Source organism: Paralichthys olivaceus, chromosome 23, assembly GCF_024713975.1.
Source record: "Paralichthys olivaceus isolate ysfri-2021 chromosome 23, ASM2471397v2, whole genome shotgun sequence".
Classification (NCBI taxonomy): Eukaryota; Metazoa; Chordata; class Actinopteri; order Pleuronectiformes; family Paralichthyidae; genus Paralichthys; species Paralichthys olivaceus.
Window position 1 is genome coordinate 6,632,784 of NC_091115.1, and position 23,913 is coordinate 6,656,696.

General features: G+C 38.4%; 2 protein-coding genes across 7 annotated transcripts in view; both read left to right on the forward strand.

Moving 5' to 3' along the window:
- Positions 1 to 9,119, forward strand: part of atp2b1a (ATPase plasma membrane Ca2+ transporting 1a) — a 34,738-nt gene extending 25,619 nt beyond the window's left edge. Inside the window, exons 17-22 of one of the 4 annotated variants that reach the window (XM_069519518.1) lie at positions 335 to 548; positions 652 to 863; positions 990 to 1,097; positions 2,158 to 2,346; positions 2,970 to 3,059; positions 5,853 to 9,119. In XM_069519518.1, the coding sequence (XP_069375619.1) occupies positions 335 to 548; positions 652 to 863; positions 990 to 1,097; positions 2,158 to 2,346; positions 2,970 to 3,059; positions 5,853 to 6,239 (1,200 nt within the window). In that variant the 3' untranslated portion in view covers positions 6,240 to 9,119. Of the gene's footprint in view, positions 1 to 334; positions 549 to 651; positions 864 to 989; positions 1,098 to 2,157; positions 2,347 to 2,969; positions 3,148 to 4,616; positions 4,674 to 5,852 lie in introns of all 4 variants that reach the window. The other 3 variants (XM_069519520.1, XM_069519521.1, XM_069519519.1) reach the window with 3 other exon arrangements.
- A 1,494-nt stretch (positions 9,120 to 10,613) lies between these two features.
- Positions 10,614 to 23,913, forward strand: part of mest (mesoderm specific transcript) — a 32,296-nt gene continuing 18,996 nt past the window's right edge. For 2 of the 3 annotated variants that reach the window (XM_020092351.2, XM_020092352.2), the window contains exons 1-12: positions 10,614 to 10,791; positions 11,058 to 11,262; positions 12,033 to 12,112; positions 12,220 to 12,297; positions 12,407 to 12,543; positions 12,715 to 12,773; positions 12,916 to 12,956; positions 13,082 to 13,152; positions 13,236 to 13,337; positions 13,505 to 13,581; positions 14,028 to 14,091; positions 14,669 to 14,818. In XM_020092351.2, coding sequence (XP_019947910.1) covers positions 11,109 to 11,262; positions 12,033 to 12,112; positions 12,220 to 12,297; positions 12,407 to 12,543; positions 12,715 to 12,773; positions 12,916 to 12,956; positions 13,082 to 13,152; positions 13,236 to 13,337; positions 13,505 to 13,581; positions 14,028 to 14,091; positions 14,669 to 14,786 — 981 coding nt within the window. In that variant the 5' untranslated portion in view covers positions 10,614 to 10,791; positions 11,058 to 11,108 and the 3' untranslated portion in view covers positions 14,787 to 14,818. The remainder of the gene's footprint in view (positions 10,792 to 11,057; positions 11,263 to 12,032; positions 12,113 to 12,219; positions 12,298 to 12,406; positions 12,544 to 12,714; positions 12,774 to 12,915; positions 12,957 to 13,081; positions 13,153 to 13,235; positions 13,338 to 13,504; positions 13,582 to 14,027; positions 14,092 to 14,668; positions 14,819 to 23,913) is intronic. The other variant, XM_020092353.2, reaches the window with a different exon arrangement.

Consider the following 23,913-nt stretch of genomic DNA (forward strand, 5'->3'; position numbering starts at 1 on the left):
TTTAGTCGACAGTAGATGTGTTCTGAAGCTTAATGGAGTGACTTCAGTGTCTCTTATAAAAATGCTGCAGATTTTGAAGACATTAAATATTAAAGATTTTTCTCAGCCTTCATTTTCCTTATTTCCAAAGGAATCCAGTCACGTAACCTCAAATCCTCATTTTCTGACATTATTTGAATGTGCACAGAAACCAAATCTCTTCCATATCAAAACATTTTCCAGGCACAGTTTGGTTCATGACAACTTGAAAGTCTCTTATAGATACTCCACATTTTCATGATATTTGAGATGTTATAAAAATGTAACCTAATTTGTTGTCCCTCTCCTCCACCAGGACTCTCCTCTCAAAGCCGTACAGATGCTTTGGGTTAACCTGATCATGGACACCTTTGCCTCACTAGCTCTGGCCACAGAGCCCCCCACAGAGGCCCTGCTGCTAAGGAAGCCATATGGCCGCAACAAGCCTCTCATCTCCCGCACCATGATGAAGAACATCCTCGGTCAGGGCGTGTTCCAGCTCATCATCATTTTCTCTCTGCTCTTCGCTGGTAAGATGCTGTAAAAGGCTTAGTTCTTTATTCACTTGGAGCCAGTGGAGTTTCTCTGTGTGTTTCATGGTTAAATGGATCCAAATCCTGATTGTTTCCGCAGGTGAGAAAATCTTTGACATAGACAGCGGCAGGAACGCTCCCCTCCACGCCCCGCCCTCTGAACACTACACCATCGTCTTCAACACCTTTGTAATGATGCAGCTTTTCAACGAGATCAACGCCCGCAAGATCCACGGTGAAAGGAATGTCTTCGATGGCATCTTCAACAACCTCATCTTCTGTAGTATCGTCTTCGGTACCTTTATTATCCAGGTAAAGTGCGACTGTAAACTTCTTAGAATTTGTGTACTTCTGACTCATATATGAAAAGAGATTATTCTTGTCACAAGATGTTGACCAGTAAATATTAAATGAATTCCACCTCTCTTCCTTCTCTAGATTGTCATTGTGCAGTTCGGAGGGAAGCCATTCAGCTGCGTGGCTCTGTCCGTCGACCAGTGGCTGTGGTGCACATTCTTAGGCTTCGGCTCTTTACTATGGGGACAGGTACGATGACACAGTACATCTCAGTTCCACCTTAAGTTGGCCAGTTAATAAAGTGTGAGATAATACTGCCCCCTAGTGTTGGAACAGGCTTAGTAAGAAGGCTGTGACAGAAGGGAGACGTCAGCTTTGTATCTAAAACTGATTTATATAAACATATAACTTATAAAATCATATGCTTTAATAATAGTGCGTAGGACATAGCTTAGAATTTTAAACATCAGCCTGAGTGTGCTGCTCACAGACGTCAGACACAGAAATCTTTTGCCGTCTTTTTCTTATCAACAGTACAATCCATGCTTTTTAACGAACTTTGTATACTTTCCTATATTTATACTGTATCAAAGTAAATACTTTTAAGCCAAAAACAACTGTGCGTTGAGGCCAATGAGGCAGCATCATAGAGCCTGCTGCATCTGATCAATTCTGCAAAACCCAAGTATATTTGGTGGAAAATCAGATGTGAAGCAGAAAAGCAACAAATCTTTAAATTTAAGATAATGAAATCATAAAAAGTTTGGACATTTAGTTTGAAAAATGACTGAGAAGATTAGTGAGTTTTTACTCAACGAATTGATCAAAAGATCTCAGCAGTAATATGATGTATTATCATGATGTAAAACAAGTTAGGAGGAGGGAGGGAGCTTTTTATAGACACCAACGTAAGAAATCTAAAACTGATTATGACTGATTCTGAAAAGGTCTTGTGTCTGTGTTTATCACTTTATCGTTGGCTGACATGTCGGCAGCCGTTAAAATGATTTAATACTTCGTCACAACACCATCATTATCTGCTTTTCGTTATTCTGCTTCCGAGAACGTTGACATCCAAGTGTGTAACTTCACTAGAGTCTCGGAACAAACCTGATGACGTCAAACCGTCTGTCTCTCAACGGCCCTTTGGCACGGCTGCTCATTTTCCGGGTCACTGGCTGCTTAATGTCTGCGTTGTACCCAGAAGTGTGGATCATCCTGCCATAATGAAATGTCCCTTTCCCCCTCACCGAGGAGTGTGACATCATCAGCCGACCGTGCTTCTCATGTACACTGCCATGTCTTCCAGGTGATCTCCACAATACCCACCAGCCGCTTAAAATTCTTGAAAACGGCTGGCCACGGCACCCAGAAGGAGGAGATCCCGGACGAGGAGCTGGATGAGCTGGATGACATGGAAGAGATCGACCACGCTGAGCGGGAGCTTCGCCGAGGCCAGATCCTCTGGTTCCGAGGCCTCAATCGCATCCAGACTCAGGTAACCATCCGCAGAGCTTCCTGTGTACCAACCAAACACTGCACCCAACACCAAGGGAATCAAAAGCCATAAACCCTTTAACTCTATTGCTCTTCCAGCTTAAAATCTATGTTTTGTTCTCTTCCTCTCGGCACTCTTAAAGAATGGCTTGTGCCCTAAAAAAAAAAAGGCCCTCCTCTAATTTTTTTCTGTTCTGCTGCTGAGCTAAAGCAGGGTCCTGTGCCTATTTCTGACTCGGTCTGAATCTATGGGCTAAAAAAAAAAAAACGCAACTAGTTTGAAGGTACTGATGCAAAGCAAATTAATTTGGGATTGTTCGAAAAGCAGGATAGAACAGCTGATTGTTCACCAACTATTGGCATGACTATAGCTGTAAGTGTGACAGGATCCTGCAGAGAAAAGCTTGAAAGAGATTTTGGAATCAGAGCTCCCTCCGATCAGTGCCTTTAAACCCAAACATTCCCCCTTTCCCTCTCTCTTTAACTTTAATACCTGAATCCAATTTCCAAGTGACATTTTTTCTATGGTTACTGGTGCCTTCTCTTTATTTTTTCTCCTCTGGCTGTGTTGTGTTTGATTTCCTCTGGGCTTTTTCTCCTGTCACGCTGTCTGATTCTTTGCAGATGGATGTAGTGAGTGCTTTCCAGAGTGGAACTTCCTTTCAGGGGGCTCTAAGGCGGCAGGCCTCCAACTCCAGCCAACAACAGCACGATGTAACCAATGTTTCTAGCCCTACACATGTAGCCTTTTCTACTACCACTACTGCCACTGCCGCCAACTCCGCTTCTGCCACTGTGGGGTGTGAGTGCGTGTTCTCCTCTAGTGCATGAGACTTTTTTATTTTATTTTATTTTTCTGTTCTTCTAACATCTCCTCCACTCTTCTTCTCACCTAACGTTGACACTTTTACTCTCTCATGCTCCTCCAAATGTTCTCCCCGTTTTCCTCCCAAAAAAAGACACCAAATATACAACATCTTCCATATTGCTTCGATAACACTGCTGTATATATATGTACCCTGTAACCAGGTTGCTTCTGGCGTCAAGGTCTTTTTTCTGTGTCATCATGTTTTCTGTTCTGCTTCTGCTTTGAAAGGTTTAACTGTTATCTCAGGGGAGGGAGCAGGGGATGATTTGCATTTCATATTTGACAAACAAATTCTAAATTGACAGTCACCAGGTTTGTCTGCAGCTGCCTCCGTCTGCTCTGTGCCCCCTGTAGCACCCATGGGTCTGTGTCGCAGTTCTCTAGACCAGCTGGGTAAATGTTTTGAGTATATGCCCATGATCACGGCACTAAAAACAATAAGAGATGCAGTAAACCGTGACGTCAGTGGATGTCTGTCAGTGAAATAATGACGACTTCTCCTCCAGCCGTAGCTCTTCTCCGGGAGTTTGGTGTGTGAAAAGAAATGGTGGGGGGGGACACACCCATTTGTGGGTGGAAACATATCCTCTGATTTGACTGGTGACATATGTAAATTTACATAATGCAACGCAACAGCTTTTAAGAATAGCGCCAGTAGTATTTTCAATTGTTAGCTGCCGCTTTCACACTGTTTGTATTCACTCAAAAGGGGGCGTGGTCGTTCTGGCAACAAGGAAGTGACGTATTCCTGCCCTCCTGAATAGCGGATTTATCATCTGCAGTTTGTCGGTGTGTTTAGAAGCCTGGTTGTGCCAACGTTTTCAGGGTCCGGCAGCTCTAACACTTTGCCAGTCGAGTGTGGAAGACCGCTGAGTGCAGAGGAGATGCAGATCATTTCACAGCGGTAATTCCAAAGGCCCCCCCCCACTCGCTATCGTGCCCTCCGCAGGAATGCGAGTGCGTGTCGGCAATGACTCTTTCTCTCTTTCAGATCTTCCCAGGCGGAGTGTCCTGACCAGCAGCGGATTTTAAATGTCTAACAGATGTCACGACAAACTTGAGCTTAATGGAATAAATGACTGTGCTCTTGAATGTAAACATGTGGGACTTTCTCCAGACACACTAACAGCAAATGCAAAGTTGTGTTTCCCTGAAAAATGATGTCATACGTTGGTCTCTGTCTCAGGTGCTGCATTCCTCACCGACCCGACGTTTATGAGCAGATGAGTGCTTCCTGATTTAACTCTGAACTTTTCTCCCTCAGGTGCTTTTGAAAGCAGCGACTTTCCTTGATGTCTTTTCTTCTGTGTGAATCTGTGTGTTGGCAGAAATGTGTCCACCTGCCATATAAACCTGACCCTAAAAGAATGACTCCCACTGACCCCCCACATATTCTTCTTTAGATTCTGTGAAATGTGTCATGGGCTATACTCAAAGGTTTACTACCATTGAACACAAAGGTAGTGCCGCGCTCTGCATGGGTTCAAAGTCTCTGGTCTCGTTTGTGAGTTTTCTCTCGTTGTGCTGTTTTTGACATGTATACCAGCTTGTAGACATGCTTGGCTGCCGCAGCTTTTTTTGTTTTTCCTCCACAAACATGAGCTGTAACTGACCACCCCCTTTTTTCCTCTCTTTCTGTCTCTATCTATCTGTCTCTCCCTCTCTTTCTCTCTATCCTAAGCATGTCCAACAACAGTAAACTCTTGTGTCCGGCCTCTGTCCTCTCTCTCTCTCTCTCACTCTCTTTCTCTCACTCTCTTTCTCTCACTCTCACACTCTCTCTCACTCTCTCTCTCACTCTCTTTCTCTCACTCTCACACTCTCTCTCACTCTCTCTCTCTGTGGATGTGTTCTTGTCTGAAGAGCAGCATTCCTCTCGTCTCTTGGTTCCCTTTTTTTGCATTTTGATTAATCAGACACAGGTCTCTACAAAGTGTTTTTTGTGAAATACTACCACTCCTAAACAAAACAGCTTACCTTGCATTGAGTCCCGTCGTGGTATTTACTACACAACATCAATGAACAGTTAGAGTCAGGTTTGTTCTCTCAGGTTTTCTCTCTCTCTCTCTCAGAAACACACTTATTTTTACCAATGCTGGCTCAGTACAGGTTCACAGTCCAGTGTGTCAATCATTACTGCAGCCTAATGACTTTTTAATGCCGCAGCTCATGTCTAGTGACTTTATCTTTGTGCGCTAGCGTCAGGGTTCAGCCTGCGGACGGACCTAAGATCAATTAATAAATCCAACAGGACGAAGTGAACCTGAACTGAATTTAAGTGAAGGATTTTGGCTTCTCCTGTTTTCACTTTAAATCTAAACTAGTTAGGATTTTGACTACAGTGTAGAAAAGGGTTAAAACAACTTACACTTAACTGGTTTTACAATTTGTAATTTGCCTACTAGAAATAACCGCACACCTGCACGTGTCTCTGAAAGTTTCCCCCCTCACTGATGATTTTATGCCCCTAAAACTCACCTATTATTGACCCAATAAAAACCTGTATTAAGGTTTTGTTTTTTAAATTTTTGGTTAAATCAAGGTGTTGAAATGAAAAACGCATGTGTGTCATTACTGAATGAGACTAAATATATGCCTTTCCCTCCCCCTGTCCCCTCTCCCTCCCTCCCTCCCTCCAGATCCGAGTGGTGAATGCATTCCGCAGCTCCATCTCCCTCTATGAGGGCCTGGAGAAGCCAGAGTCGCGATCATCGATCCACAACTTCATGACCCACCCAGAGTTTCGGATAGAGGACTCTGAGCCCCATATCCCCCTCATAGACGACACAGACGCAGAGGACGACGCTCCAACCAAGCGCAACTCCGCCAGCCCCCGCAACGCTACGCCCACGCCGCCCTCACCCTCGCCCACCAACACCGCTGCCCCCACCCCGCCGGTCTCGCCCTCCCCAAACCAGAACAATAACGCTGTGGAGAGCAGCAACCACCTCCTCCCAGAGGGCCCCAAATCAGGAACCCCCTCGGCCCCGGGGAGCCCCTTACACAGCCTGGAGACCTCCCTTTGATCGGACCCCACCCTCCCTCGCTCTGCACGTCACCACCACTTTTCTACCCACCACCAAGGAGCTCAACTCGGACTGAACGAAGTAACACTGGGAGTGGAGAGGGGAAGGGCTAGACGGAGAGAGGAGTCTGGTGTGAGCTCGGCGTGGGCTGGACTCAAAGAACAGCAAACATTCAGACGAATGTACGGCTTGGTGTGGATGCTTTGGTCTTCTTTTCTTTTTGGTTGTTATTAACACCCCGCTGCAACACGAGGACTCCAGCCCTCCCTCCTGACAACTTTTGTTTCTCTCGGTAAACAAGGGGTGATTATAAACTCAGATTGAAAGTGACCTGTTTTTCTTATTCTATTATTAATATTATTATTATTATTATTATTTTAATTGAGAAAGGGAGGTGCTCCCTCCTGGCTTGAAGATCGTCTGTAAGAAATCTGAAAGAACCTTTAGCTTCTCTTTTATCTGAATGGTGTTGTATATTTATCTCTTTGGCCCTTGCTCATTCAAAACGTATTTCTGCTCCATTGGCTGTTAATATTTTGAGTTATTTATGTTTTTTTGGAAAAAAAAGCAGGTCTGTTTACAAAGTTTGTAGATACTTTTTTTCTGTTTGTAGGCAAAAGAGCTTCCTGATGTATGATGCAGAAAAGTGGGACAGAAAAAACGATGAATGAGAGGATTATTTCAGATACTGCTGTATTTTCAGGAAAAAAGGGTGTTTCTATTGAAACTTAACTATTTTTGCCTGCAAGTTTTATTTGTTATATATTTGTAGATAAATATAGAAACCTCTAGCCAAACCGATAAACACTAAGGCTTGTATAGAAAAGAGGTCCACCGGGCGAGGTGCTTCTCACACGAGATGGGACAGGGAAAGACGATTCGGGCCTCTGTACACTAACATCGCTATAAATATTTACTTCTTCCATTTCTTCGATAGTTTTTCATGTGCACAAAACCTTCTGGAGTTCTGGATTCTCTTTTTCATTCATTATGTTGTGTTTGAGAATTTCCACATGTTGAAAGGTTCACTCATTAAAGGGATTTTTTTTTCTTAGAGAATAACCCGGGCCCGTATTTAACAAGCATCTCAGAGCAACGGCTGAAAGTTGGAGCGGGAGACAGAGTCGTACTTCCGAGTCGGACACGAGGTCCTTAAGAGGCCTGCTGAGGTAACTTTCAGCAGGAAGTCCAAGTTTTCCTTTTAGATTTTTGTGGTTTTACAACTTCTCCTAGTTCTTATTAGTTTTACTCAGAGGAGGCTAATGTGGAGAATTAAAGGAAGGAAGATAGAGCTGCTTCACGGGACTAAACATTAAGGCAAAACGTTTGTTTTTGCCAACACTCAAAAAAGCATGAAAACGACTTTTACACTTATATAATATTTATAATATTTTTTAAACCACAAGTTGAAAGTTCCACTGAATCACAAACTATTCCAGTGCACCTTAAACGTGACTGTGCCTTGGCTTTAATGATGATAATAATTTAGACCATGTTTGGTTTTGTCATTTACCACTTTAAAGAAACCGATAAAAACTCGTTCTTAAAACTTTAGGATTTCCTGCCTCTGGATGCTTGATAAATATGGCTTCCTGTCATCAGACTTCAAAAAGATCGGTGGATTTTTTTATTTCAATTTCTTGTTTTTTTTCCCAGCAAAACATCGGCCCAACTGCCAATGTACATTTATTTACTCAGGCATAGAAACGTTTTTTTTAATTTAAAAGAAATCCATAAAGACAGAAATAAACCTTTTAACTTCAGATATTGTGTATTTAGATAGTCGAACATCGTCCTGGTCAAAAAAAAAGAAAAGCAAGTGAATTGTTTTCATATTTCATTCAATCTTCTCGATCACACTTTAGGAAACAACTTGATTTTACTCCTCTGACTTCTTCTTGTTTGCCCTTTTAAAAAGAAAAATAATCAAAAACTGAGGAAAAAAAAAGTTTATTTTTTGTTATTTTCATTCAGTCCTGTCCAGAAGACTCCACCAAGAATACATGTTGCTGCATTTGATCTGTTTGTGAGATATTTTTGACACCTGATGTACTGGAATTGCTAAAGAATTGGACATGTGCATTTTTCAAGAATAAAGACTAGGCATACACTGGTATCTATCAGCACAGGGTACTTTTATTTCATAGCGTTCCTCGGGGGGGAGAGAAAAAGGGATTTTGATACAAATCACAATAAAAGATGTACCTTTGTATTTTTATGACGATACTGATGATACCTTTCGTCGCACTACAGCGATTTTGGATGATTTGACACCAATCACATTCTACGGGGAGGGGGTTTGGCCACTAAAATGTGTGTTGTTCTGGAATATTCATCTCAGGGTGCAAATGGTGTGAAAGAGAACAGGCTTCTGCTTTTGTTTGTTGCTTAATTAACTGTTTGGGGACGGTGCTTGTTGAACCACACGGGTTGAGTCGCGGCAGCAGGCTGCAGATTGTTCCTGCAGCCTCCTGGACGCCTTCACCTGCAGGGCCGTGGACGGGGGTGGGGTAGACAATGGAGGTAAAAAAATGTTTTCAAATCACAGCGTTCTCTGAGGAGATGGTTTGTTTTTTGGTTTGTTTTTCCCTTGTTTTACAGATGACAAAACAGCAGCTAGGATATACATATGCAGAGTGAGAAAAGTCGAGCGGAATCTACATGAGGAGTTAGTTCTGTAGCTTCTTCCTTTAACGGGAACGAATGTTTTTCCATCTGTTTTATGGATTATTATTTTTTTATCTTTTAACATTTGGAAATAAAAGTACTTCATGTCTGTTTATCTTGAGCATTTTAAATGGATATCGTGATTGGATTTACATTTGAAACTTGTCGAGTAATGTGTATGGTTTTTAAAAATAAAAAATGTATTTAGCCTAACAGCAGGGCCATGTTTTCATTTGTCCGGGACCTGGTTTCTCTGCGCTGAGTGAAAATCCTACATTTCTGTTTGTTTGCTGTGTTTGCGGAAAGTCTTGAGCGAAGGGGATTTTTCTCTCAGGAGAGCTGCTTTTTTGCATAACTGCACAATTTCCAACTGTTTTATAACCAGTGGATTTTAGCTTATAAACAGAAGCAGATAAATCAGTGTTACATAAAGTATAAACTGACAAAGTCTATGCAAACTAATATTTGCATTTGAACCACATTGGTTTGTTAATGTCAATTAATTAGTTCAAAATTTTGTTCAGATTTATTTCAGATTTCATTACTTCCTCTGCAAACTGAAAATTCTGTTCTGAGCTGTGATAAAAAACTTTTGTCTTGTTTTATTTGATTTTTTACTATTTATGATTGGTTTTAGTTTTCATTTCTATCATTTTCCTCCTGTTTCTTTTCGTTTGTTCTGATTTATTCTCATTTTACATTTTTCTCATATTTGCTTTTTTAACCTTTACATCAATAATTCATTTTTTTAATGAATCTTATATTTTCTGAGTTTCATTCCAGGTAATATTTTACATTGTTTTTCTTTTCATGGCATTTTCACTGACATCCAACCTTCGCATGTGACTATGACCTGTGTTTCTTGTTTACAGTCTCAGACAATTCAGAAGGCTTTTTAGTTTTTGAGTGCACAATTGTTATTTTCTCTACCAGAAATGAATTTACAATTTGAATTGTAGGTATTTTGGAAGTAATGAACAAACACAATTTTGCTTAAATAACTTAAATACATTAGTTGAGGAGCAGAAAGCTTTTTGCCAGGAACAAAGCAAGACTTCATCAGGACTGCGGCTAGTTAACAGTTATTTCCATTAATTAATCTGCAGATTATGTTCTGGATTATTCCATTAATCAGTGTTTATAAAATGTCACCCATATTAGCTAATCAGATCGTGAAGCTTTAGTTTTCCACAGTAAGGTTGAGATTACTTGTTACCTGTTATGTGGTCAAAAAACGAAAACAAATAGCACACAGTAGAAAATTCTGGATTGAATAAATATATGTTAAAAGTAATTGATATGTAAAAGGGAGGGGGGGAAATAAAAATGTTAGTAAATAACAAAACCAAAAGAAATAGGAAAAAAGGAAATAATTTCGTCACATTCTATCTATATTTCTATCTAGGTGTCTCTATATTCTATCTATTGTCTGTCTATCTATATTTCTTTCTATCTATGTATCTATTTATCCATCTATCTATTTATCTATCTATATGTCTATCTGTCTGTCTATCTATCTATCTGTCTGTCTATCTTTTTATCTATCTGTCTGTCTATATTCTATATATCTATCAATCAGAGGCCATGTTATTACACACCCAGACCAACAGGGGGCAGTAAACTTCTCTGATCTTCCTCTCTGTGCACTTTAAACCTGTCCACCTCTCAAAGATCGTGTAGGCGTGTGATGACTCCCTCTGTTTCCTGACCAGGGACAGTAGCCGCTCCCCTGCAGCAGCTGAGACTCTGCAGCCTGCCACATTACAGGAGTGAGAAAGTGCAGCGGAGTGAGACCTCTGCGTGTCTCTGTCCTCCCCGTGCTTCCGCTCTGCAGTAATGGATCGTGGACACGGGACGAAGGTTGAAGACTGATCTCAACATTTCGGTGAGTAGAGGCGTGCTCCTCTGGGTGGTTTGACTCTGGGTTGGTGTGACATCGCTCATGCACTGGATCACATGATCGTGCACGGTCATGCACGACTGTGAACGGTGTCGGTGCAGGGGTGCGTGCATGTGATCACACCTGTGTGCACGATCTCTCACCTGCTGGGAGGAGACTACAGCCTGGAGCTGCACGGTGATAACCTGCTCCTCGTGTTGTTGTTGTGTGTTGTTGTTGTGTGTGTGTTGTTGTGTGTTGTTGTGTGTCAGCTGCAGGAATGACACGGTGCTCACAGTGAGCAGCTCACCGCTGAGCTCATCATGAGAGAGTGGTGGATCCATGTGGCTCTGATCTGTGTCCCCCTGGTGGCCGTTTACCTGCACATCCCCCCGCCGCAGCTCTCACCTGCCCTGCAGCAGTGGCACAGCTCCGGGGAGGAGTTCACCTTCAGAGGCTGGACGGTCTTCTATAGAGGCGAGTATATATACTTTATATACTGTCTCACTGTATATACTTTATATACTGTCTCACTCTATATACTTTATATACTGTCTCACTGTATATACTTTATATACTGTCTCACTGTATATACTTTATATACTGTCTCACTGTATATACTTTATATCTTTATATACTGTCTCACTCTATATACTTTATATACTGTCTCACTGTATATACTTTATATACTTTATATACTGTCTCACTCTATATACTTTATATCTTTATATACTGTCTCACTCTATATACTGTCTCACTGTATATATTTTATTTTACTCATCACTGTAGTTTACTTAACGATGTTAAATATATCACAAGTCGCTCTTAGTTGTAATGCATCATATTCATCAGTAGGTGGCGCTCTGCCAGTTGTCATGGTTGTAATTTTTTTAACTAAGCACCAAAAAAAAGCACTTCTCCTTCGCATGAAGAACACATGTGAAGACGGACACACGTGATGAAGAACACACGTGATGAAGAACACACGTGATGAAGAACACACTTCAGCTGCTCAGTAAAGACGAAAACGTCTTATTTCTGAATCAACTGGTTAAAATATTTCTCTGGTGACTAACTGATAATTGACTCATCATCTAAACCTTTTATTGACCCAATCATTCACAAATCACATCTTCCCTCAGCATCAGTCTCCTTCTCCTGGCAGCAAACAGCATATTTACCTCTTTTCTTCTTAAACTGTAGATGATTGTTATGTGTTATATTTGTGTGTGTTCTCCTCTTATCAGACTCCTATGGGGCTTTGGGAAGCTCTGATGTCGTCATTCTGCTCCACGGCTTCCCCACCTCCAGCTACGACTGGAACAAGGTGTCCGCTGCACGGCTCCATCAAAACATTCAAGTGTCTACACCACAGAGAAGATATAAAACTATATTTATATATTTTATTTTTTCTCTCTCTCTCTCTCCTCACAGATCTGGGAGCCGCTCACTCAGCGCTTCCATCGAGTCATTGCTCTGGATTTTCTGGGGTTCGGCTTCAGCGACAAACCGGTGGGGAAAATTGAAATGTCGTGCAGCAGAGGAAAGAACCAAACTATGTTTTTTAAATATGTTTCCTGCTCGATGCTCTTTTCACTAATTCTCTCCTGGAATCTTCCAGCGGCCACACAGGTACTCCATCTTTGAGCAGGCCAGCGTGGTGGAGGCTCTGGTGGCTCACCTGGGTCTGAGCCACCACAGAGTCAACGTGCTGTCGCATGACTACGGAGACACCGTGGCTCTGGAGCTGCTCTACAGGTGTGTGTGTGTGTGTGTGTGTGTGTGTGTGTGTGTGTGTGTGTGTGTGTGTGTGTGTGTGTGTGTGTGTGTGTGTGTGTGTGTGTGTGTGTGTGTGTGTGTGGTCAGAAACATTTGCATAGACACACTGAAAACTATCTAAACTCTTTCTCTCCGTTGTTTTTCCACCAGGAGCGACCAGAACCGCACAGGTCACCTGACCTTCAACAGCCTGTGTCTCTCTAACGGAGGTTTCTGTTTTACTCGTGTTTCATTTTAAAATCTTTTTGTAACAACAGAATTAAAACCTTCTGAACTCAGTTACATCATGAGACGATAGATTAAAAATGTGTTTTTAAAATTGAAAGTTCTGACACTCCTTGTTTGCCACAGGAATATTCCCAGAGACGCACCACCCGCGGCTGCTGCAGACGGTGAGTCACCTTCGTTTCCTTCGACCTACTTTTGTCGTGCAAGAATTTAAGAAAAAGATTTGTGAACGGGGATGAGCAGAGGATGTGTGGCTGAGACCTTTTAGTTTTTTTTTTATTCCCAAAAGCTTCTTAAGGACTACGGCTTTCTGTCTCCTCTTCTGATGCGTCTCACCAACTATATGATCTTCCAGAGGGGGTGAGCAGAACCAGAGGTTGTTTCCATGGTGACGTGAATGTATCAGTGTTTCCATTTAGTCGTCTTTTGCTTGCTCTTCTCAGAATCGGTGACGTGTTCGGTCCGTACACGCAACCCACGGACGCCGAGTTCTGGGACATGTGGACGGGTTTGCGCCACAATGACGGCAATCTTGTTTTGGACAGGTGTGTGTTCGTTGTGCTCACCCTGTGTGTGCGCTATGTGTGTGTGTGTGTGTGTGTGTGTGTGTGTGTGTGTGTGTGTGTGTGTGTGTGTGTGTGTGCGTGTGTGTGCGTGTGTGTGTGTGTGCGTGTGCGTGCACTCACTCGTGCTTCTCTCTTCCCCCTGTCAGTGTTCTCCAGTACATCAACCAGAGATTAAAACACAGGGAGCGATGGGTGGGCGCGCTCACTTCAACCTTTGTGCCACGTGAGTTTGTGCATCTGCATCACACAATGATTTGTGTGTGTGTGTGTGTGATGAAGTGGTAATCAGAAGTTTGTGCAGGCCAAACATTTCCTTAAGGTGTGTTGACCCAGCAGCCTCGGCCCGGAGAGCCGCTGATGCTAAGCTGCTTAACCCAGTGGGGAGCGGCCTCGTGGTCCATCTGTGATCCCGAGCTCGGGAGGGAGGGGGCAGGTGTGTGTTTGTTGTGTGTGTTGTGTGTGTGTGGTAGTGGCACAGACATCATGAACAAATGTGTTGGTACTGTCACTGAGCTTCACAGAGCTGCTCGTTGTATCACGTTCACATAATTCTGTGTTTTTAAGAAAACTAAAACTCCTTTATCTTCTCCTCCCCTGCCTCTCTATGTGGTTTAATTCTGGACCTCTTCCTTGTGAATCCTCCCTCTTGTCCTCTGTCTTCTCTTGCAGTACACATGATCTACGGACCCTTGGACCCAGTCAACCCTCATCCACATTTCATCCGTCTATATCAGTGAGTCTCCACCCCCCCTAACTGATTCTTAAACCCTGTTCACATACTCCGTCACTTACCTCTTCCAGCAGCTCATGTGTTTTTTTAAATGTGTGTTTATACATGAGACAGTTAAAAAAAATTGGTACTTTTAAACGTTTTGGTTTTGAAACAAATTCACATCGGGTCATTTCTGAGAAATAGAAGTTCCCCTGAGGTTAGAACCTCGAAGGTTGAGGGTTCAAACCCTAATCAAGGTAACCCATGGACTGAAATTGGAAAGAAATTTCAGATTTTCCTTTTTGAACCCCAGACTTTCTTCTTTTCATTTCCTTCACATATTCCCACTGTACATGTAGTTGTACCTTCATGTTTACAGGAATGCTCATGCATCATCATGTCCCTTTATTATTTGAGAATTATGTCTGTTTCATTTAATTTGCATATTTAGGGATCTTGTTCGATCTTGTTCACGCCCACCTCAGATTTCTGTCTGTATGATCAACAAAATGTCAACGGATGATCTATAACTTTTCTGTAAATACTATTTGTTTGATCCATCGATGTTACATGATGAATCTGTCTCTCGTCCCTGCAGGCAGCTGGTCCAGAGGTCCACCATCACCGTCTTGGACCAACACATCAGTCACTATCCTCAGCTGGAAGATCCCATCGGCTTCCTCAACGCATATTTCAACTTTATCAACTCTTTCTAAACGATGCTCAAACTGACGAATCATCACAAGTGGTGAATATACCTTTTTCTGATGATTGAGTCCCAACTGACGGGTTCTTTAACCAGCAGAGATGTTAATTGCTGCCATAGAAGACATGAAATGAGCGAAATAAACAAGTAAAGTGAGAAATGTGTTGAACCCTGTGAGGAAGCATTATAATCAGATTGTGTGATCTTATGTGAGGTTTTAGATATTTTTGGGCATATTGACAGGACAGTGTCTAAGCATGAAAACGAGAGAGAGCAAAGTCGGAATCAAACCTGCTCAAACCGCCATATTCAGGGCACCTGCTGTACCTGCTGAGCTGGACGGGGTCAGCTGGTGCATTTTGATTCCCTCCATACTCTAAGTCCTGTGATCAGCTGCATTTGGCATCAATTTTGATATGATTTTATAAAGTTCTGTCAATGAGTCTTCAAATAAACCTAGTTTTGTAAAAAAAAAAAAAAAAGTGCCATCATGATTGTGCAACAATTACTTCGTTAGGTCATAGTATTAGATTTCCTCTGTTTTCCCATGAGAGCATGTTTTTTATTAGATGGCTTCCAAAATTATGAAAGAACAAATTTCATTTTTTGGACGCTGTACTAAAATATAACATTTTTTTCGTGATGATGGACATCGTATGAAAATATGTCGTTTTTTCATGATTTTGGACATCATACTAAACTATGTCCTTTTTCTCATGATTTTGGACATCATACTGAACTATGTCCTTTTTCTCATGATTTTGGACGTCATACTATACTATGTCCTTTTCTCATGATTTTGGACGTCATACTAACATATGTCCTTTTTCCCATGATTTTGGACATCATACTAAACTATGTCCGTTTTCTCATGATTTTGGACATCATACTAAACTATGTCCTTTTTCTCATGATTTCGGACGTCATACTAAACTATGTCCTTTTATTATGATTTTGGACATCATGTCCTTTTCTCATGATTTCAGACGTCATACTGAACTATGTCCTTTTTATTATGATTTCGGACATCATACTAAACTATGTCCTTTTTCTCATGATTTTGGACATCATACTAAACTATGTCCTTTTTCTCATGATTTCGGACGTCATACTAAACTATGTCCTTTTCTCATGATTTTGGACATCATACTAAACTATGTCCTTTTTCTCATGATTTTGGACATCATACTAAACTATGTCCTTTTCTCATGATTTTGGACATCATACTAAACTATGTCCTTTTTTCATGATTTCGGACGTCATACTAAACTGTCCTTTTCTCATGATTTTGGACATCATACTAAACTATGTCCTTTTCTCATGATTTCGGACGTCATACGTCCTTTTCACATGATTTTGGACATCATACTGAACTATGTCCTTTTCTCATGATTTTGGACATCATACTAAACTATGTCCTTTTCTCATGATTTCGGACGTCATACTAAACTATGTCCTTTTCTCATGATTTTGGACATCATACTAAACTATGTCCTTTTTCTCATGATTTTGGACATCATACTAAACTATGTCCTTTTCTCATGATTTTGGACATCATACTAAACTATGTCCTTTTATTATGATTTTGGACATCATACTAAACTATGTCCTTTTCTCATGATTTTGGACATCATACTAAACTATGTCCTGTTTCCCATGATTTTGGACATCATATTAAACTATGTCCTTTTCTCATGATTTCGGACATCATACTGAACTATGTCCTTTTTCTCATGATTTCGAACGTCATACTAAACTGTCCTTTTTCTCATGATTTTGGACTTCATACTAAACTATGTCCTTTTTCTCATGATTTTGGACATCATACTAAACTATGTCCTTTTCTCATGATTTTGGACATCATACTAAACTATGTCCTTTTTCTCATGATTTTGGACATCATACTAAACTATGTCCTTTTCTCATGATTTTGGACATCATACTAAACTATGTCCTTTTCTCATGATTTCGGACGTCATACTAAACTATGTCCTTTTTCTCATGATTTCGAACGTCATACTAAACTATGTCCTTTTTCTCATGATTTTGGACATCATACTGAACTATGTCCTTTTTATTATGATTTCGGACGTCATACTAAACGATGTCGTTTTTTCATGATTTTGGACATCATACTAAACTATGTCCTTTTTCTCATGAATTTGGACATCATACTGAACTATGTCCTTTTTATTATGATTTCGGACATCATACTAAACGATGTCGTTTTTTCATGATTTTGGACATCATACTAAACTATGTCCTTTTCTCATGATTTTGGACATCATACTAAACTATGTCCTTTTTCTCATGATTTCGGACGTCATACTAAACTATGTCCTGTTTCCCATGATTTTGGACATCATACTAAACTATGTCCTGTTTCCCATGATTTCGGACGTCATACGTCCTTTTCACATGATTTTGGACATCATACTGAACTATGTCCTTTTCTCATGATTTTGGACATCATACTAAACTATGTCCTTTTCTCATGATTTCGGACGTCATACTAAACTATGTCCTTTTCTCATGATTTTGGACATCATACTAAACTATGTCCTTTTTCTCATGATTTTGGACATCATACTAAACTATGTCCTTTTCTCATGATTTTGGACATCATACTAAACTATGTCCTTTTTTCATGATTTCGGACGTCATACTAAACTATGTCCTTTTCTCATGATTTTGGACATCATACTAAACTATGTCCTTTTCTCATGATTTCGGACGTCATACGTCCTTTTCACATGATTTTGGACATCATACTGAACTATGTCCTTTTCTCATGATTTTGGACATCATACTAAACTATGTCCTTTTCTCATGATTTCGGACGTCATACTAAACTATGTCCTTTTCTCATGATTTTGGACATCATACTAAACTATGTCCTTTTTCTCATGATTTTGGACATCATACTAAACTATGTCCTTTTCTCATGATTTTGGACATCATACTAAACTATGTCCTTTTTTCATGATTTCGGACGTCATACTAAACTATGTCCTTTTCTCATGATTTTGGACATCATACTAAACTATGTCCTTTTCTCATGATTTTGGACATCATACTAAACTATGTCCTGTTTCCCATGATTTTGGACATCATATTAAACTATGTCCTTTTCTCATGATTTCGGACATCATACTGAACTATGTCCTTTTTCTCATGATTTCGAACGTCATACTAAACTGTCCTTTTTCTCATGATTTTGGACTTCATACTAAACTATGTCCTTTTTCTCATGATTTTGGACATCATACTAAACTATGTCCTTTTCTCATGATTTTGGACATCATACTAAACTATGTCCTTTTTCTCATGATTTTGGACATCATACTAAACTATGTCCTTTTTCTCATGATTTTGGACTTCATACTAAACTATGTCCTTTTTCTCATGATTCTGGACATCATACTAAACTATGTCCTTTTCTCATGATTTTGGACATCATACTAAACTATGTCCTTTTCTCATGATTTCGGACGTCATACTAAACTATGTCCTTTTTCTCATGATTTCGAACGTCAAACTAAACTATGTCCTTTTTCTCATGATTTTGGACATCATACTAAACTGTGTCCTTTTTCTCATGATTTTGGACTTCATACTAAACTATGTCCTTTTTCTCATGATTCTGGACATCATACTAAACTATGTCCTTTTTCTCATGATTTTGGACATCATACTAAACTATGTCCTTTTCTCATGATTTTGGACATCATACTAAACTATGTCCTTTTCTCATGATTTTGGACATCATACGTCCTTTTCACATGTTTTTGGACATCATACTAAACTATGTCGTTTTTTCATGATTTCGGACATCATACTAAACTATGTCCTTTTCTCATGATTTCGGACGTCATACGTCCTTTTCACATGATTTTGGACATCATACTAAACTATGTCGTTTTCTCATGATTTTGGACGTCATACTAAACGATGTCGTTTTTTCATGATTTTGGACATCATACTAAACTATGTCCTTTTTCTCATGATTTCGAACGTCATACTAAACTATGTCCTTTTTCTCATGATTTTGGACTTCATACTAAACTATGTCCTTTTTCTCATGATTTTGGACATCATACTAAACTATGTCCTTTTCTCATGATTTTGGACATCATACTAAACTATGTCCTTTTCTCATGATTTTGGACATCATACTAAACTATGTCCTTTTTCTCATGATTCTGGACATCATACTAAACTATGTCCTTTTCTCATGATTTTGGACATCATACTAAACTATGTCCTTTTCTCATGATTTTGGACATCATACGTCCTTTTCACATGATTTTGGACATCATACTAAACTATGTCGTTTTTTCATGATTTCGGACGTCATACGTCCTTTTCACATGATTTTGGACATCATACTGAACTATGTCCTTTTTCTCATGATTTTGGACATCATACTAAACTATGTCGTTTTCTCATGATTTTGGACATCATACTAAACTATGTCCTTTTTCTCATGATTTTGGACATCATACTAAACTATGTTGTTTTTTCATGATTTTGGACGTCTTACTAAACTATGTCCTTTTCACATGATTTTGGACATCATACTGAACTATGTCCTTTTTCTCATGATTTCGGACGTCATACGTCCTTTTCACATGATTTTGGACATCATACTGAACTATGTCCTTTTTCTCATGATTTTGGACATCATACTAAACTATGTCCTTTTCTCATGATTTCGAACGTCATACGTCCTTTTCACATGATTTTGGACATCATACTGAACTATGTCCTTTTTCTCATGATTTTGGACGTCATACTAAACTATGTCCTTTTTCTCATGATTTTGGACATCATACTAAACTATGTCCTTTTCTCATGATTTTGGACATCATACTAAACTATGTCCTTTTTCTCATGATTTTGGACGTCATACTAAACTATGTCCTTTTTCTCATGATTTTGGACTTCATACTAAACTATGTCCTTTTCTCATGATTTTGGACATCATACTAAACTATGTCCTTTTCTCATGATTTTGGACATCATACTAACATATGTCCTTTTTCCCATGATTTTGGACGTCATACTAAACTATGTCGTTTTTTCATGATTTCGGACGTCATACTAAACTATGTCCTTTTCTCATGATTTTGGAAGACATACTAACATATGTCATTTTTCCCATGATTTTGGACATCATACTAAACTATGTCCTTTTCTCATGATTTTGGACGTCATACTAAACTATGTCTTTTTCTCATGATTTCCGATGTCATACGTCCTTTTCTCATGATTTTGGACGTCATACTGAACTATGTCCTTTTTATTATGATTTTGGACTTAATACTAAACTATGTCCTTTTTCTCATGATTTTGGACGTCATACTAAACTATGTCCTTTTTCCCATGATTTTGGACATCATACTGAACGATGTCCTTTTTATTATGATTTTGGACATCATACTGAACGATGTCCTTTTTATTATGATTTTGGACGTCATACTAAACTATGTCCTTTTTCTCATGATTTTGGACATCATACTAAACTATGTCATTTTTCTCATGATTTCGGACATCATTACTAAACTATGTCCTTTTTCTCATGATTTTGGACGTCATACTAAACTATGTCCTTTTTCTCATGATTTTGGACTTCATACTAAACTATGTCCTTTTTCTCATGATTTTGGACATCATACTAAACTATGTCCTTTTTCTCATGATTCTGGACATCATACTAAACTATGTCCTTTTTCTCATGATTCTGGACATCATACTAAACTATGTCCTTTTTCTCATGATTTTGGACATCATACTAAACTATGTCCTTTTCTCATGATTTTGGACATCATACTAAACTATGTCCTTTTCTCATGATTTTGGACATCATACTAAACTATGTCCTTTTCTCATGATTTTGGACATCATACTAAACTATGTCCTTTTCTCATGATTTTGGACATCATACTAAACTATGTCCTTTTCTCATGATTTTGGACATCATACTAAACTATGTCCTTTTCTCATAATTTCTGATGTCATACGTCCTTTTCTCATGATTTTGGACGTCATACTAACATATGTCCTTTTTCCCATGATTTTGGACGTCATACTAAACTATGTCCTTTTCTCATGATTTTGGAAGACATACTAACATATGTCGTTTTTCCCATGATTTTGGACATCATACTAAACTATGTCCTTTTCTCATGATTTTGGACGTCATACTAAACTATGTCTTTTTCTCATGATTTCCGATGTCATACGTCCTTTTCTCATGATTTTGGACGTCATACTGAACTATGTCCTTTTTATTATGATTTTGGACTTAATACTAAACTATGTCCTTTTCTCATGATTTCGGACGTCATACTAAACTATGTCCTTTTTCTCATGATTTTGGACGTCATACTAAACTATGTCCTTTTTCTCATGATTTTGGACATCATACTGAACGATGTCCTTTTTATTATGATTTTGGACGTCATACTAAACTATGTCCTTTTCTCATGATTTCGGACGTCATACTAAACTATGTCCTTTTCTCATGATTTTGGACATCATACTGAACTATGTCCTTTTTCTCGAGATTTTAGAAAGTCATACTATACTATGTCGTTTTTTCAAGATTTTAGAAAGTTATACTATACTATGTCGTTTTTTTGGAGATTTTAGAAAGTCATACTTTACTATGTCGTTTTTTTCGAGATTTTAGAAAGTCATACTATACTATGTCGTTTTTTGGAGATTTAGAAAGTCATACTATACTATGTCGTTTTTTGGAGATTTAGAAAGTCATACTATACTATGTCGTTTTTTCGAGATTTTGGAAGTCATACTATACTATGTCGTTTTTTTCGAGATTTTAGAAAGTCATACTATACTATGTCGTTTTTTCGAGATTTTGGACTCTATACTATACTATGTCGTTTTTTGGAGATTTAGAAAGTCATACAATACTATGTCGATTTTTCGAGATTTTAGAAAGTCATACTATACTATGTCGTTTTTGGAGATTTAGAAAGTCATACTATACTATGTCGTTTTTTCGAGATTTTAGAAAGTCATACTATACTATGTCGTTTTTGGAGATTTAGAAAGTCATACTATACTATGTCGTTTTTTGGAGATTTAGAAAGTCATACTATACTATGTCGTTTTTTGGAGATTTAGAAAGTCATGCTATACTATGTCGTTTTTTGGAGATTTAGAAAGTCATACTATACTATGTCGTTTTTTCGAGATTTTGGAAGTCATACTATACTATGTCGTTTTTTTCGAGATTTTAGAAAGTCATACTATACTATGTCGTTTTTTGGAGATTTAGAAAGTCATGCTATACTATGTCGTTTTTTGGAGATTTAGAAAGTCATACTATACTATGTCGTTTTTTCGAGATTTTGGAAGTCATACTATACTATGTCGTTTTTTCGAGATTTTGGACTCTATACTATACTATGTCGTTTTTTGGAGATTTAGAAAGTCATACTATACTATGTCGTTTTTTCGAGATTTTGGACTCTATACTATACTATGTCGTTTTTTGGAGATTTAGAAAGTCATACTATACTATGTCGTTTTTTCGAGATTTTAGAAAGTCATACTATACTATGTCGTTTTTGGAGATTTAGAAAGTCATACTATACTATGTCGTTTTTTCAAGATTTTAGAAAGTTATACTATACTATGTCGTTTTTTGGAGATTTTAGAAAGTCATACTATACTATGTCCTTTTTCTCGAGATTTTAGAAAGTCATACTATACTATGTCGTTTTTTGGAGATTTAGAAAGTCATACTATACTATGTCGTTTTTTGGAGATTTAGAAAGTCATACTATACTATGTCGTTTTTTCGAGATTTTGGAAGTCATACTATACTATGTCGTTTTTTGGAGATTTTAGAAAGTCATACTATACTATGTCCTTTTTCTCGAGATTTTAGAAAGTCATACTATACTATGTCGTTTTTTGGAGATTTAGAAAGTCATACTATACTATGTCGTTTTTTCGAGATTTTGGACTCTATACTATACTATGTCGTTTTTTGGAGATTTAGAAAGTCATACTATACTATGTCGTTTTTTCGAGATTTTAGAAAGTCATACAATACTATGTCGTTTTTGGAGATTTAGAAAGTCATACTATACTATGTCGTTTTTTTCGAGATTTTAGAAAGTCATACTATACTATGTCGTTTTTTCAAGATTTTAGAAAGTTATACTATACTATGTCGTTTTTTCGAGATTTTAGAAAGTCATACTATACTATGTCGTTTTTTGGAGATTTAGAAAGTCATACTTTACTATGTCGTTTTTTCGAGATTTTGGAAGTTATACTATACTATGTCGTTTTTTCGAGATTTTGGAAAGTCATACTTTACTATGTCGTTTTTTCGAGATTATAGAAAGTCATACTATACTATGTCGTTTTTTTGAGATTTTAGAAAGTCATACTATACTATGTCCTTTTTCTCGAGATTTTAGAAAGTCATACTATACTATGTCCTTTTTCTCGAGATTTTAGAAAGTCATACTATACTATGTCGTTTTTTGGAGATTTAGAAAGTCATACTATACTATGTCGTTTTTTGGAGATTTTGGATTCTATACTATACTATGTCGTTTTTTCGAGATTTTAGAAAGTCATACTATACTATGTCGTTTTTTCGAGATGTTGGAAGTCATACTATACTATATCGTTTTTTGGAGATTTTAGAAAGTCATACTATACTATGTCGTTTTTTGGAGATTTAGAAAGTCATACTATACTATGTCGTTTTTTCGAGATTTTAGAAAGTCATACTATACTATGTCGTTTTTTGGAGATTTTGGACTCTATACTATACTATGTCGTTTTTTGGAGATTTAGAAAGTCATACTATACTATGTCATTTTTTCGAGATTTTAGAAAGTCATACTATACTATGTCGTTTTTTTGAGATTTTAGAAAGTCATACTATACTATGTCGTTTTTTCGAGATTTTAGAAAGTCATACTATACTGGCGTTTTTTCGAGATTTAGAAAGTCATACTATACTATGTCGTTTTTTCGAGATTTTGGAAGTCATACTATACTATGTCGTTTTTTTCGAGATTTTAGAAAGTCATACTATACTATGTCGTTTTTTTCGAGATTTTAGAAAGTCATACTATACTATG